Source organism: Rhinatrema bivittatum, chromosome 5 (genome assembly GCF_901001135.1).
Source record: "Rhinatrema bivittatum chromosome 5, aRhiBiv1.1, whole genome shotgun sequence".
Taxonomy (NCBI): Eukaryota; Metazoa; Chordata; class Amphibia; order Gymnophiona; family Rhinatrematidae; genus Rhinatrema; species Rhinatrema bivittatum.
The window spans coordinates 7,485,056-7,498,589 of record NC_042619.1 but is presented as its reverse complement, the minus strand read 5'-3'; the positions used below and the strand labels follow the sequence as shown (position 1 = coordinate 7,498,589).

Sequence of the window (13,534 nt, the reverse complement as noted above, 5' to 3'; positions counted from 1 at the left end):
GTGGGCCGGGCATGCCACTGTGCGAAATGCTATCGCACAGACTTAACGTCGATTTTAACTACACCTTTTTGAATCGCGTTAAGCCGTGCAATAGCCTGCGTTGCTGGGCGGTAAGGTTTTCTCGCATGTAGAGATGTCTCTAGAACAGCCTATTGGAGTAGTTTGAGAGAGATTAGCCATAATGTCCTCTCCCTGGATAGGTATTTGTATCCCTATGGGAGACCCACCTAGTAACTCAAGGTGAGGTTTAGGTATTAGTGTAGGAGTTAGGGGCCGCTGTGACAGTCAATGTGAGACGTACGAACAGAACAGTGGTCTCTTGTGAAGATTGGATGGCCTTCGGAGTGAGGAAGCTCACTCCAAGATGATATTTGGGCAATGTTCTCTCCACCTAGTTTGATGGACTCGGTACCTGGGTAACAACAAGCTAGGTTGATAGATCATTGCCCAAATATTATCTTGGAGTGAGTTTCCTCACTCCGAAGGCCATCCAATCTTCACAAGAGACCACTGTTCTGTTTGTACATCTCACATTGACTGTCACAGCGGCCCCTAACTCCTACACTAATACCTAAACCTCACCTCCAGTTACTAGGTGGGTCTCCCATAGGGATACAAATACCTATCCAGGGAGAGGACATTATGGCTAGTTGCTCGCTCTCTCAGTGGCTAAATGCAGGAAATACAACAGTCTGGCACCTATCGCTAAATCTGAAAAGGTTATTGCTATTTGTCTCACTTAGCTCTTTGCATAGGTAAGTAGCGCAAACAGTGATAACTTGTATATTAGCATAAAACACGCCCCTTTTGCTATACTTACTGCATTTTCATAAATCCAGGCCTTAGATTGTGAGCCCTCTGGGGATAGGGAAATACCTACAGTACCTGAATGTAATCCACTTTGAAGTGTTGAAAAGTGACTAAAAATCTAAATACATAAATCTAGTTTAACATTTGTCTGTTAAAGCAAGATATACACCTGGTAAACTAGCCACAAAGGTATTTAAATTAGTCCAATATAAAAGCATCATATACAACTTTTGACCTTTATTTTGTGTATTAAATGTACTAGCATAGCAGCCATACTGGTTTATTTAATATGGAACTTATTGATTTCCATAATACTGTGATAGTGGAAACTCGACTTCTGATGTCACTGCGGGACTGCAGCGCCCAACACGACATCGCTGTATTGTATATGTGCAGTGACATTAGAACCCATGTACCTGCTGCAGCGCCCAACACGACATCGCTGTATTGTATATGTGCAGTGACATTAGAGCCCATGTACCTGCTGTCACAGTACCCAACACGACATCGCTGTATTGTATATGTGCAGTGACATTAGAACCCATGTACCTGCTGCAGCGCCCAACACGACATCGCTGTATTGTATATGTGCAGTGACATTAGAACCCATGTACCTGCTGCAGCGCCCAACACGACATCGCTGTATTGTATATGTGCAGTGACATTAGAACCCATGTACCTGCTGTCACAGTACCCAACACGACATCGCTGTATTGTATATGTGCAGTGACATTAGAACCCATGTACCTGCTGCAGCGCCCAACACGACATCGCTGTATTGTATATGTGCACTGACATTAGAACCCATGTACCTGCTGCAGCGCCCAACACGACATCGCTGTATTGTATATGTGCAGTGACATTAGAGCCCATGTACCTGCTGTCACAGTACTATTGGAATCAATCACAAATGCATAAAAATATAGATGCCACTTAAAGGCGTGCTGTAGTAAGTGATCTTACTATTATCTACAATAAAAGTATGAAGAATTGGTAGTCCTTTTACAGGATAAAAATGGGCCTTGGCAGGAAGCCCCAAGCACAATTTAGGCTGGTGCTGGGGCAAACTGTTCATTGCCACATCGGTTAACGTTTGCGTCCTGAGCAAGTTTTGCCTTGGTAAAGTCAGGTTCAGGTAATAATGTTTCAGACCTAGAGGATCACTGGAAGAAGTTTGCTTATTGTATACTGGAGCTTAAGTAGCTTTTTAGAGACATAGTTACCAAATAAGAAATGCAGCGAGACAGCAGTGAGCAGTCTTAGGTCAGATGCAGCTGGCGTAGTTTAGTTGTATAATAAATAGTGACCAGTACTGGGAATCTTTTTTTCCCACATTGACTTATCTTTATCTCTCTCCTTAGCGTCTGAATTCTGCTATCATCTTTGATCGAGATTTCTCCTACAACTATTTTGGCTTCAAGGTAAGGCATTGCCTTCTGAAAGTGCTCCATTTTCCTGCATCTTCTCAGTTGAGAAACGCAGGTTTCCAAGGAGCACCTTGATCCAGTGAAGACTTGCCACGTAGCATGTAGATTTGGGCACTGTTCAGAACATGCTGAAATATATGTAAAGAGGAGACCTAGTCAGCACGACAGAATCCATCCTGGCTGTGTTGAGTTTCAGTCACTTCAGGTGATTAATGGACTAAAATGCTTTGTAGCTGGCTCCTACCGGCACACTTGTATGTATTTTTGACACGCTGTAATACTCGTATTGCACTCTGTATTGTGTGCAGTTTCGGGTGTATCTCAGTGGGATAGCTCTTTCATTGCTGCCTGTTAGAGTAGAACTGTTTATCTCTTTACTTTAGCATTTTTTCCTGCTTTAAAGGCATTGCCCTTCCTTTGCTCAGACTGATGTTTGAGACTGGACTACTAATGCCCCTTTCTAGAATCTTTGTTAAAACATTGTGAACTGCTTTGACTTTATTTCAGGCTCCCAGAGAGGAGTGATCAGGGAACTGAAGCAGTGTGCTGCTTTAACTGGATATTTACTTCTCCAGCTAGAGCTGTGGCCTTTTGACTTTTGATAATCACATTATCTCCCTGTGGCTCACTAGTGATCAGTTTTATCACGACCCCATGTTAAATTAGTTAAATCTCCATGTGCCTGAGTATTAATCCTAGGGACCTTGGACAAGTCCCTTCACCTTGTGCCTCCTTCACTTGTACTTGAGCAGCGAGTTTTGTTGTAAGCACTTGCATTTTTCAGGCCCGGTATGAAAACTGGCAGCCGTGCTATGCTTTCTGGGTGACTCTGTTTTTTGGTCTTGTTTTAGACTCTGGAACGCTCCTATTTACTGAAAATTAATGGAAAAGGTAAGAGTTTTATCAGATGTTCTGTATGTGGGTCTGGAAGGAAATCCAGGCTCCTAAATATTCTGCAGCCGGGGGTAGGGAAGGGAAAGGTACACATCATGCCTCCCACCTACAAAATGAAGAAGGAGTTAAACGTATAAAGAATTTTTTGCCCCCATCCAAAGCATCCTGGCTGCTAAGAATTTTGATTGGTACCTTTTTTTTTTTTTTTTTCTAGAGATGTTTCTACCCTGGTTATGAGTTTGAGACCTATAATGACTTGCCTTTTATTTCACCTTTATTTTCTTTCATATTAACATAATAGATATTGACAGATGACAACCATTTGCCTCTCCCTCCCAAGTTGATTCTGCTTACATATTTAGCTCTGGACATTGCCTTTCCTTGCCCTTACCAGCACTCTGTGCACCAAGATGATCTCTCAGCTATCAGCTGTACAAACTTGATTGCTGGCAGGAGATTGCTCTCTGTTTTCTCTATAATTTCATTTTTTGTTTTATGATCTTCCTTTTGTCTGACCTGTGGTGTATTTCCCTCCTTCCTCTTCATCCAGGCAAGCTAGCCACATCACTGGGTTGCGGAGACGGAGTACAAAGACTCGCTGATGTCACCCTCATATAGCGCTATTCAGGCACCAGGCAGCCTGTTTTTCTCAGTCTCCATCCTGGCTTGTAGATCTTGGCCTGCCTGGATTGAACAGGCCGGTTTGACCTCCTGTGGTGAAAGCAGTAGCTCCTTCCCTCTGTTGAATGTCTGAGAACCAATATCAGCAGGCAAGCAAAAGTGTAAAAACCAAACTAAAAAAGGACCAGGAGTGAGGTGAAGGCTGTCCCCCTAAGCCCTCCTCCGGGCAGCAGAAGAGATCCGGTAGGGTAAGGAGGCCTTGGGCTCAGCCCTGCTGCATAGTCATCTTCTCGGGTCCTGCTTTCTTTCCTCTACCCTCTCCCTGCCTTTCTTATTTTGCCGGTTTTGTCTGTGGAAAGTTTGAGGGGGAAAAAACGTGCACGCGTCGAGCAGTGCTGGAAGTGGGTGCCAGTGCGTTCTTTTGCAGGTTGGGCAGCAGAGCCCGAGCCACGTGATTTCAGGAGGGCTACAGGGCTAATTTTAGAACTGGCAAAGCCACACGCAGAAGGTGCCATTTTGATTGGCAGGAACTGCTGAAGCATGCAGTGGAACTCATTTGCTCAGCTTTTAGAGGAAAAGAGAGTGTGTGATATGGCATTCGGAGAGCAGCAATGGAAAGAAGCTTTGCATCTGCTCTGCATGCCACGAGTCCTGAGACCCAGGAGGTCCTCAGTGTGTGGAAGCCTAGTGGGATGTCTCTACAGGGGACTATGTCCTTGCAGGGACCTTAGAGGCCATCACTTTTACAGGCAGAGATTGAGTGGCTGAGGAGTTTTCCCTGCCCTTTCTCCTGTCAATACCATCAGGAGTGGGCTCTGAGAGGATTTTGCCTACCCCGGGGATGGATCTTTCTGCTATTTCATGGGTGGACTTTTTTAAGGGTCTTCTGTCAGGGGCAAGGAGCTCCCTGGAAAGAGGCTAGGGATCGCCTGCTTCAGAAGCCTCCCTCCTTAGGACCTAGAAGTGGTCCAGGGAGTCCTTGTCTCCTTCCAGGAGGAAGAAGAGGAGAATGTAGATGGAGGGAGAAGGCGGCAAGGACAAGGATCCTTCCCTGTACTTACCCGGATCAGTCCAGGCTCCTGGGTTTTGCCTCCCCTCCAGCAGATGGAGATAGAAGTTTTAACAGGCTCTGCCCTAATCCCTGAGGTGCCACCTACAGTCTGTCAGTATTTCTCTGTCTCCAGCAGATGGTGGAGGCGCAAAACCTAATGTCTGGTATTAGTCAGTGTGAGGTTCTTTTTAAAAAAAAAAAAAAAAAAAAAAAAAAAAAAGGTAATTTTAATATTCACTGCTCAGCCAATCGGGCTCTCCCTTCCCTTGTGATTCGCTTCTTTCGCGGTTCAGTCTAGCACTGGCTGTTCTTTTTTTTTTTGGATCATTATTTTCAGTGCTCCGGGGCTCCTGCTCTAATGCCGTGGAGAGCAAACTGCTGGGTTTGCGGCTCTGCGCGAGTGCGGCTTTCACGCAACGGCCTGTGTTCCTCCTGCCTCCCCAGGGGGGAAGGTCCCTCCGTTTCGGCTGGGGAGGTCAGGGGGACTACTCGCTCGGCTTCAGCAGTTTTTCTGGGACCACGGGAGTCTCTCCTGATCCGTTCCCGCTCAGCGTGGGAACGGACGCCATTTTAGGTTCCTTCTGAGCTGCCCGCGAGCCGCGACGGGGGGAAGGGATTCTTCCACCGCCGTTATCCCCGCAGCAAATGGCTTGTGGGGGGGGGGGGGGGGGGGTGCCACCGAGCTCAAGAGCAAAACGCAGATGCAGTAGAAGACAGCTCTGAGGGGGCAGATGATTCTTCATCATTTTCCTCTGAATTGATATTGTGGCTTCACAAGGCTTTTAAGGCCAAGAAATCAGAAAAAAGGCAAGTGGGTGATAGAATTTCTGCTGATCCTCCCATTCCCAAGGCACGGAAGGGGTCCAAAACTGTAGGTACATCTGGCTCATTAAAGGTAAAGCGCACCTTAAGGTCTGTGGCTCCTCAGATGTCAGACCAGGATGATCAAGCTATGCCATCCAAGCCTCTGTTGGGGGTGGATGCAGATACAGATCAGCAGGATTTACTCCGGAGCCCCTATGCAGTTGAGGGGGATGATCTGAAGGTTGTTCGCCTTTTTAGGAAGGAGGAACTGGGTCCCCTTATTCCTGCAATTTTGGAGGAGTTATGTATTGAGGTACCGCCAGAGGAATCCAGGTTGGGAGCTCTGGATCCGGTGGTGTTGGGCCTACAGGGTCCGACCACATCGTTCCCTTTTCAGTTTTCAGCCACAGACTTGCTATTCAGAGAATGGGACACTTCAGATCTAGGCTTGAAAAGCCATGGATAAGCTATATCCTCTGCCAGAGGAGGCATTAGACCTTCTTCATGTCCCCCCAGGTTGATGCAGCGGTCTCTGCAGTTACCAAAAAGAACACCATTCCAGTCACGGGGGGCTACAGCCCTAAAGGACTTGCAGGACTGGAAATTGGAGCTCCAGCTTAACATTTTTGAGGTCTCGGCACTTGGTGTGCGGGCCGCTATGTGCAGCAATTTTTCTTTGAGAGCTGGCCTAAGCTGGATGCAGCAGTTGCAGACCAATACAGGTCTTTCCGCTGAGGAGGCTCATCAGGCCGGCTGTCTCGAAGCGGCTATTGTATACAGCACTGATGCTCTTTATGATCTGTTGCGGACTTCTGCCAGATCTATGGTCTCTGCTGTCTCGGCATGCAGACTCTTATAGCTAAGAAACTGGTCTGTGGATGTTTCTTCCAAAGCTTAGCTGGGTTCCCTTTTATTTAAATGGTTTTATATACCATTAAGAACATGCCATACTGGGTCAGACCAAGGGTCCATCAAGCCCAGCATCCTGTTTCCAACAGTGGCCAATCCAGGCCATAAGAACCTGGCTAGTGTGGACGAATCCATCTCAGCGGTTTACAATTAATCATAGTATTTAAAATAGGCAGAAAACGGAAAAATTACAACTATATTATAAATATATATCTAAATTTTAAAACTAATTACATAGTAAAGATAAAAAAGTAAAAGTAATAAAAAAGGTAGAAGTTAAAAGACCTTATTAAAATATATCTGCTTCTGTGCTTATTTCTCATCTGCATACGCTTGCTGGAACAGCCATGTTTATAGTCTCTTATCCGGTTGTATTCTCAGTTCCAGTGGCAAGTTGTTCCAATATTTTGGACCTGCAATTGATATGGCATGCTCTCTTACTTCACATAAGTAAAGGGCAAATTGCTTTTTGGAAAGGACTTGCAGAACATGATTCAGTCCCTGTGTGAAAACAAAGTACATAGATTGCCGCAGGATAGGCCCAGATCCAGGGGCACATTTTCCGCTCTGTCTCGCTTCCGGGGAAATTGGAGATTCTGAACCACCTGGACCACCAGTTCTTCTTTTCGGCAGAATTCGAATAGACAACAGTCATGGTCCCAGTCTTTTTTCGAGGCAGACGTTTCAATTGGCCCAACAACCTCCAGTCTGCCACGGGAGTTAAGTCCTCACAATGAAATGTGGCTGGTCCATTCCTCTGTACTGGTCGTGGGGGGCAGACTGTCATTCTTTTTTACCAGGAATGGGCCAAAATAACGTCGACCAGTAGATCCTCACTGTGATAAGTCAAGGTTACACTTTAGATTTTTTGTCTTCGGGACACGTTTTTGGTGTCCCCATGTGCTTACATGGAGAAGCGGCAGGCGGTATACAAATCGTTACAACGCTTTCTCAAACTGGGAGCCATACAACCTGTTCCTCCTGTGGAGCGAAGAAGGGGCCGATACTCCATTTACTTTGTGGTCCCCAAGAAAGAAGGCACCTTCGGACCTATTTTGGATTTAAAGAAGGTCAACAGATGTCTTAGAGTACCTCGTTTTCAAATGGAGACCCTGCAGTCGGTCATCGCCTTCGTACGAAAGGGGACATTTCTAATATTGCTGGACCTCAGAGGCCTATCAGCATCAGAGCCACCCACCAGAAGTTTCTGAGATTCTTCATCTTGGGACAGCATTATCGGTTCCGAGCCCTACCTTTTGGGCTTGCCACCACTCCTAGGACATTCACCAAGATAATGGTAGTGGTAGCAGCGCAGCTTCGACGGAAGGATTGTTGGTGCATCCCTACCTGGTTGACTGGCTGCTTCGAGCCAAATCAGAGGTCGTTTGCCAATCGATCAACAGGGTACTGCACCTCTTGAGATCACTCGGTTGGTTGGTCAATATGGCAAAGAGTCAGCTGATTCCCCCTCAGTCCTTGGAATTTCTGGGGGCCCTGTTCGATATGCAACAGGGGAGAGTTTTCCTTACTGCGGACCGCATTGCCGAGCTGCAGGGACAGATTTCAACACTTGCCTTCCAAGCATGTTCCCAGAGTCCTAGGATCGATGACTTCCACTCTGGAGTTAGTCCCATGGGCCTTTGCACATAATCCGTTACAATCGGCATTGCTTTTCCGGTGGAATCCAGTCTCTGAGCAATTTTCTATTGGGCTTGCTGGCAAAACTCTTAGCTGGTTTACTTCCTTAATAATAGATATTTCAAAGTTTCTTACAACAATTTATCTTCGAACCCTATCCCCCTTGAAGCAGGTGTGCCACAGGGATCGGCTCTATCACCCATTTTATTCAACATCTACCTTATTCCTTTATGCCATCTCTTATCAAGTCTTGACATAACTTATTACATGTATGCCGATGATATACAAATCCTTGTTCCAATCTCCTCTATGATAGAAGATGCCATGTCAAAAGCAGCCTCTCACCTTGATGCAATCAGAAACATGCTAATCCACCTCAAATTATGCTTATATATGAGCAAAACTGAATGTATCCTAATTAACAGAAAAAACCCTGGACAAAAAACAATACCACCCTTCCACTTTGACAAGACCCTCATCCAACTTAAAGAAAACGTCAAAGACCTGGGCTTTTGGTTAGACATTGATCTAAATTACAAAAAACACATCTCTACAAAAATTAAAGAAGGCTTTCATAAACTACAAGTAATCAAACACCTACAACCTCTACTTCACCCCCATGATTTCAAAACTGTACTACAAGCCCTCATCTTTTCCGGTTTGGATTACTGCAACTCCCTTTTGATTGGCTTACCAAAATCATCTTTGAAACCCTTGCAGCTACTTCAGAATGCTGCTGCCAGAGTTCTAACGGGTAAAAGCAAATATGATCACATTACCCCTGTCCTCAACCAATTACAATGGCTCCCAATAGAACTTTGAATTCAATTCTTTTTTTCTATCAATAATCCACAAAGCAATCTACAAAGCAGACTACACTGCCTTTGACATTATACACATACATCGCTCTCAATGCACAACAAGAACATCTAGTAAACTTCAACTTGTGATTCCCTCACTTCCAAATGCCAAACTATCCTCCACCAGAAACAGAGCCTTCTCCATCATTGGACCTAAGTTATGGAATTCGCTACTCCACTTCCTCACCGCGCAAGAAAACTTAAAATCCTTCAAAAAAGACCTAAAATCCTGGCTTCTCAACCATACTCTTAAGGACAGCTCTCAATGACTTTAATTTATAATCCCATAAACTGCCAACTTTCACTATTCCCCTTGGACAATCTCTCCTGATTCAAGCTACTGATGCCTCCTTTTATGAAGAACTCAGTTATCTCTGTCTATCTATTCAGTGTACCTACCCTGTGTACACTATGTTTTTGTTCATACTTCTTCTTTTTGATGCCATTTCCCACTATTGTTAAATTTAAAGTTTAAAAATCTTTCAATGTAACAAGTTCTATATGTAAACCGGAGTGAAGGCAATTATGCTATACCTCTGTATATATAAAAAATGCTAAATAAATAAATTTCATCTGCCCCTTCCTCTAACGGATTCGGTGAGGGACAGTCTCGATTTTAGTGGCTCCTCTCTGACAGCTTATCCCACGGAATCTCCTTGGTAATGCCCGAGTATTCAGTGGTTACCACGGATGCCGGTCTCTCCGGCTAGGGAGCGGTTTCTTTGCAGAAATCAGTGCAGAGACTATGGTCTCTGGAGGAATCACAGTGGTAGATCAATCGTCTAAAAACCAGAGCAGTGTTTCTGGCGTTACAAGCTTTCCTTCCACTCCTTCAGGGGAAGTTGGTCAGAGTGCTGTCAGACAATGTGACAACAGTAGCTTACATCAATCGCCAAGGGGGGACCAAGAGGCGACCGGTGGAGGCGCAACAGTTGATAGCCTGGGCAGAACAGCATCTACTTAGCATTGCAGCGTCTCACATAGCAGGTGTCGACAATGTCCATGCAGACTTTCTTAATCGACACCACCTCGATCCCGGGGAGTAGGAATTAGCAGACGAAGCTTTTCATCTAATCTGCGACACGTGGGGTGTGCCCAGCCATGGATCTGATGGCAACGTTCCAGAATGCCAAAGCTCCACGTTTCTTTGGTCGCCGTAGAGAGACAAGAGACAAGCCTTGTGCTAAGTTTTTGTTTAATGTAAACCGAGGTGATGTAGACCTTTACGTACCGCGGTATATAAAAATCTCCAAATAAATAAATAAACAAACAAGAGCGGAAGGCATGGATGCCCTGGCTCTTCCCTGGCTAACCGTCTTGCTGTACATGTTTCCACCTTGGCCTCTGATCGTGCTCAGGCGAATAGAGCTTCACCTGATGGAGGTAATTCTCGTAGCTCCGGAGTGGCCGAGACTGCCTTGGTTTGCGGATCTGCTCAACCTGACAATAGCGGAACCCCTGCGTTTTCGGGAATTTCCGGCACTTCTGCATCAAGGACCCGTCTGTTTGGAAGAGGCGGATCACTTTTGTCTAGTGGCATGGCTTTTGAGAGGCAGCGTCTGAAGAGTAAAGGTTATTCGGACGCGGTAGTCTCTACTCTTTTGAGGTCCCGCAAGCCATCCATCTCCCTGGCATATGTCAGATTGTGGAGGGTGTTTGAGGCTTGGTGTGTGCAATGCAGTGTCATTCCTACCCGAGCTTCGGTGTCTATTCTGGGTTTTCTGCAGGCTGGATTACCAAAAGGTTTGTCGTGTAGCTCCCTAAGGGTTCAGGTAGTAGCTCTCTGTTTTAACATGGTATGATTCAGGGGTGTTTTTAGCTACTCATCCGGATGTGGCTCTGTTTCTTCGGGGATGGAAGCATTTGCTACCTCCAATTCACTCTCCTTGTCCTTCTTGGAACCTGAACTTAGTGCTCAAAGCTCTTTGATGTGCCCTTTGAGCCGCTAAAAATAACGACATTAATGTTACATCTTTCAAAGGTGATCTTTCTGGTTGCTATTTCCTCTGCTCGTAGAGTTTCTGAGCTGCAGGGAGCCGTTCTTGCGCATTTCTGATTCCGGAGTATCCTTAAGGACGGTTCCTTCTTTTCTCCCGCAAGTAGTCTCGATGTTTCATTTGAATCAATCTGTGGAACTGCTGTCTTTCGGATGTGGACCGGTCAGATCCGTTGTTTAGAGACTTGAAAAAGCTAGCTGTACGTAGGGTGTTGCTGAGATATCTGGTAGATGTGAATCTGTTATTTACTCTATCGGATAGTAGAAAGACTAGGGGGCACTCCATGAAGTTAGCATGGAGCACATTTAAAACTAATCGGAGAAAGTTCTTTTTTACTCAACACACAATTAAACTCTGGAATTTGAGTACCCAGGAGCAAGGCGGGATCCAAGATGGCCGCACGCACAGCTCAGAGTGAGTGACTCTCTGCCGTTTTCTGAATTTTCCTACCGTCTGAGCAATGCCTGAAAAGGGGAAGGTACGTGTGTACCCAACTGTACCGCTGCCTTCACCGATAATGCAGCAGGAGATTACACGTTTTCTGAGCCTTCCAGCAGAAACCCCGCGAGTCGAGGAGCCCAATGTATCAGTCGGGGAGAGAGGACCGCTGTTACCGGAGGAGACTTCGTTGAGGCCAGATCTTAGGCAAGCACCTACTTTCAGAGCCGGGTCATTGTCCCACCCCGAACCGCAGTTTGAGAGTACTACATCCGGGTCACCTGCAGAGAAGGGATCCGTGACCGAAACCCCAGTGCAAGGAGGAGCTGCACCGGGAGAAACGAATAATAACAACAACGCTGGAACTTCAGGTACGCGGTTGGAGACAGGGGCTGTGGGGGGGAGATCACCAGCGGCAAACCTGCAATTGCTGCAAGGAGAACCCCCTGAATTCACACCCCTAGCAATCCCGATACGCCCTGAAGTAGTCACGCTTGATACTATATGGGATTTAATGGCTGGACTAATGGCAGCAGTCAATACTTTAAATGCTAAACTGGACCACTCGACTTCCCAAAACGACTTAGTCACAACAGAAATTCAATCTCAAGTTAATGTCTTAAATCATAAGGTCTCTGTTTTGGAAGGGAAGGATAGGGAAAATATGAATTTTAAGGCTGCAACAGTTAAAGACCGGGAAGCATTAGATAGAAGGCTGGAGACTCTGGAGAACTGTAACAGACATCTAAACCTAAGGATTTTAAATTTCCCCAAGGTATTGGGAGAAATACAGTTTACAACATTAAAGACTTTCCTTCAAGAAATACTAGGTTTCACCCAGGAAAATATGCCTTCTATCAACAAATGTTGTTTTCTACCCAAATCTGGGCCACCAACAGACCAAATTTACAAGAAAATTTGACTGAAATCCTAGAAAGTTCATCTATTGAAATAATGGACAGAGCTACGTTACTTGTGTCTTTTATTACTAGGATGGACATTCAAGCTATTATGAAAAAGTATTTTCAATTATTTCCAGTTCAATTTGAGTGGGACAGTAAAATTTTTTCCGGATCTGGCCCCTACAACGCAAGCAAAAGTAGAAGTTTTTTAACTCTAAGCCAAGCTGCGATTGATTTAGGTTATTCCTATATGTTAAAGTTTCCTTGCAAGTGTGTTCTGAAAAAGGATCCAGAATTATATATATATTTTTCAGTTGAACAATTAAGAGTTTTTCTTGATGCGAAAAAGTCCATGATCCAAACTCCCAATATAGTTTAAATTAAATGAAAGCTGGAATTATGCGTTAGGGCTTTTTCCTGTATCTAAACGTTGTGATAATTCTCTCTTATTTACATAGGATCTCCCCTTGTCTAAAATGATTTTTGGTTAAATGGATACAGAGTCTGTATTATGTTTCTGTGATTTAGTTATGTTAAACCTTTTCTTTTTTTTTTTCTTTCTCTGTACAACCATGTATTTCTTATATACAAATTATAATATTTAATTTGTAAAATGACATAAAGAATTAAACTCTGGAATTTGTTACCAGAGGATGTGGTTAGTGCAATTAGTATAGCTGTGTTTAAAAAAGGATTGGATAAGTTCTTGGAGGAGAAGTCCATTACCTGCTATTAAGTTCACTTAGAGAATAGCCACTGCCATTAGCAACGGTTACATGGAATAGACTTAATGTTTGGGTACTTGCCAGGTTCTTATAGCCTGGATTGGCCACTGTTGGAAACAGGATGCTGGGCTTGATGGACCTTTGGTCTGACCCAGTATGGCATTTTCTTATGTTCTTATGATCACCTCTTTGTGTTATGGAGTGGTCCAAAACGAGGTAATGTGGGTTTTGAGGCCATAATCGCCCGTTGGCTGAAGGAGACTTTAAGTTCAGCCTATTTGTTACAGAATAGACCACTTCCGGTTGGTCTTCGCGCCCATTCCACTCGTTCGCAGTGGAATGGGCAGAGTGCCAACAGATCTCACCTCAGGAGATATGCAGAGCGGCTACTTGGAAGTCGTTACATACTTTTGCAAGACATTACTGGCTGGATGTCCAGGCACTGGGTTTCGGGGGAT

At 44.9% G+C, this 13,534-nt stretch overlaps 1 protein-coding gene across 2 annotated transcripts in view; it reads left to right on the top strand.

Moving 5' to 3' along the window:
* RRM1 (ribonucleotide reductase catalytic subunit M1) overlaps positions 1 to 13,534 on the top strand; it is a 241,352-nt gene that overhangs the window by 136,113 nt on the left and 91,705 nt on the right. For both annotated transcript variants that reach the window (XM_029601937.1, XM_029601936.1), the window contains exons 5-6: positions 2,172 to 2,231; positions 3,089 to 3,128. In XM_029601937.1, coding sequence (XP_029457797.1) covers positions 2,172 to 2,231; positions 3,089 to 3,128 — 100 coding nt within the window. The remainder of the gene's footprint in view (positions 1 to 2,171; positions 2,232 to 3,088; positions 3,129 to 13,534) is intronic.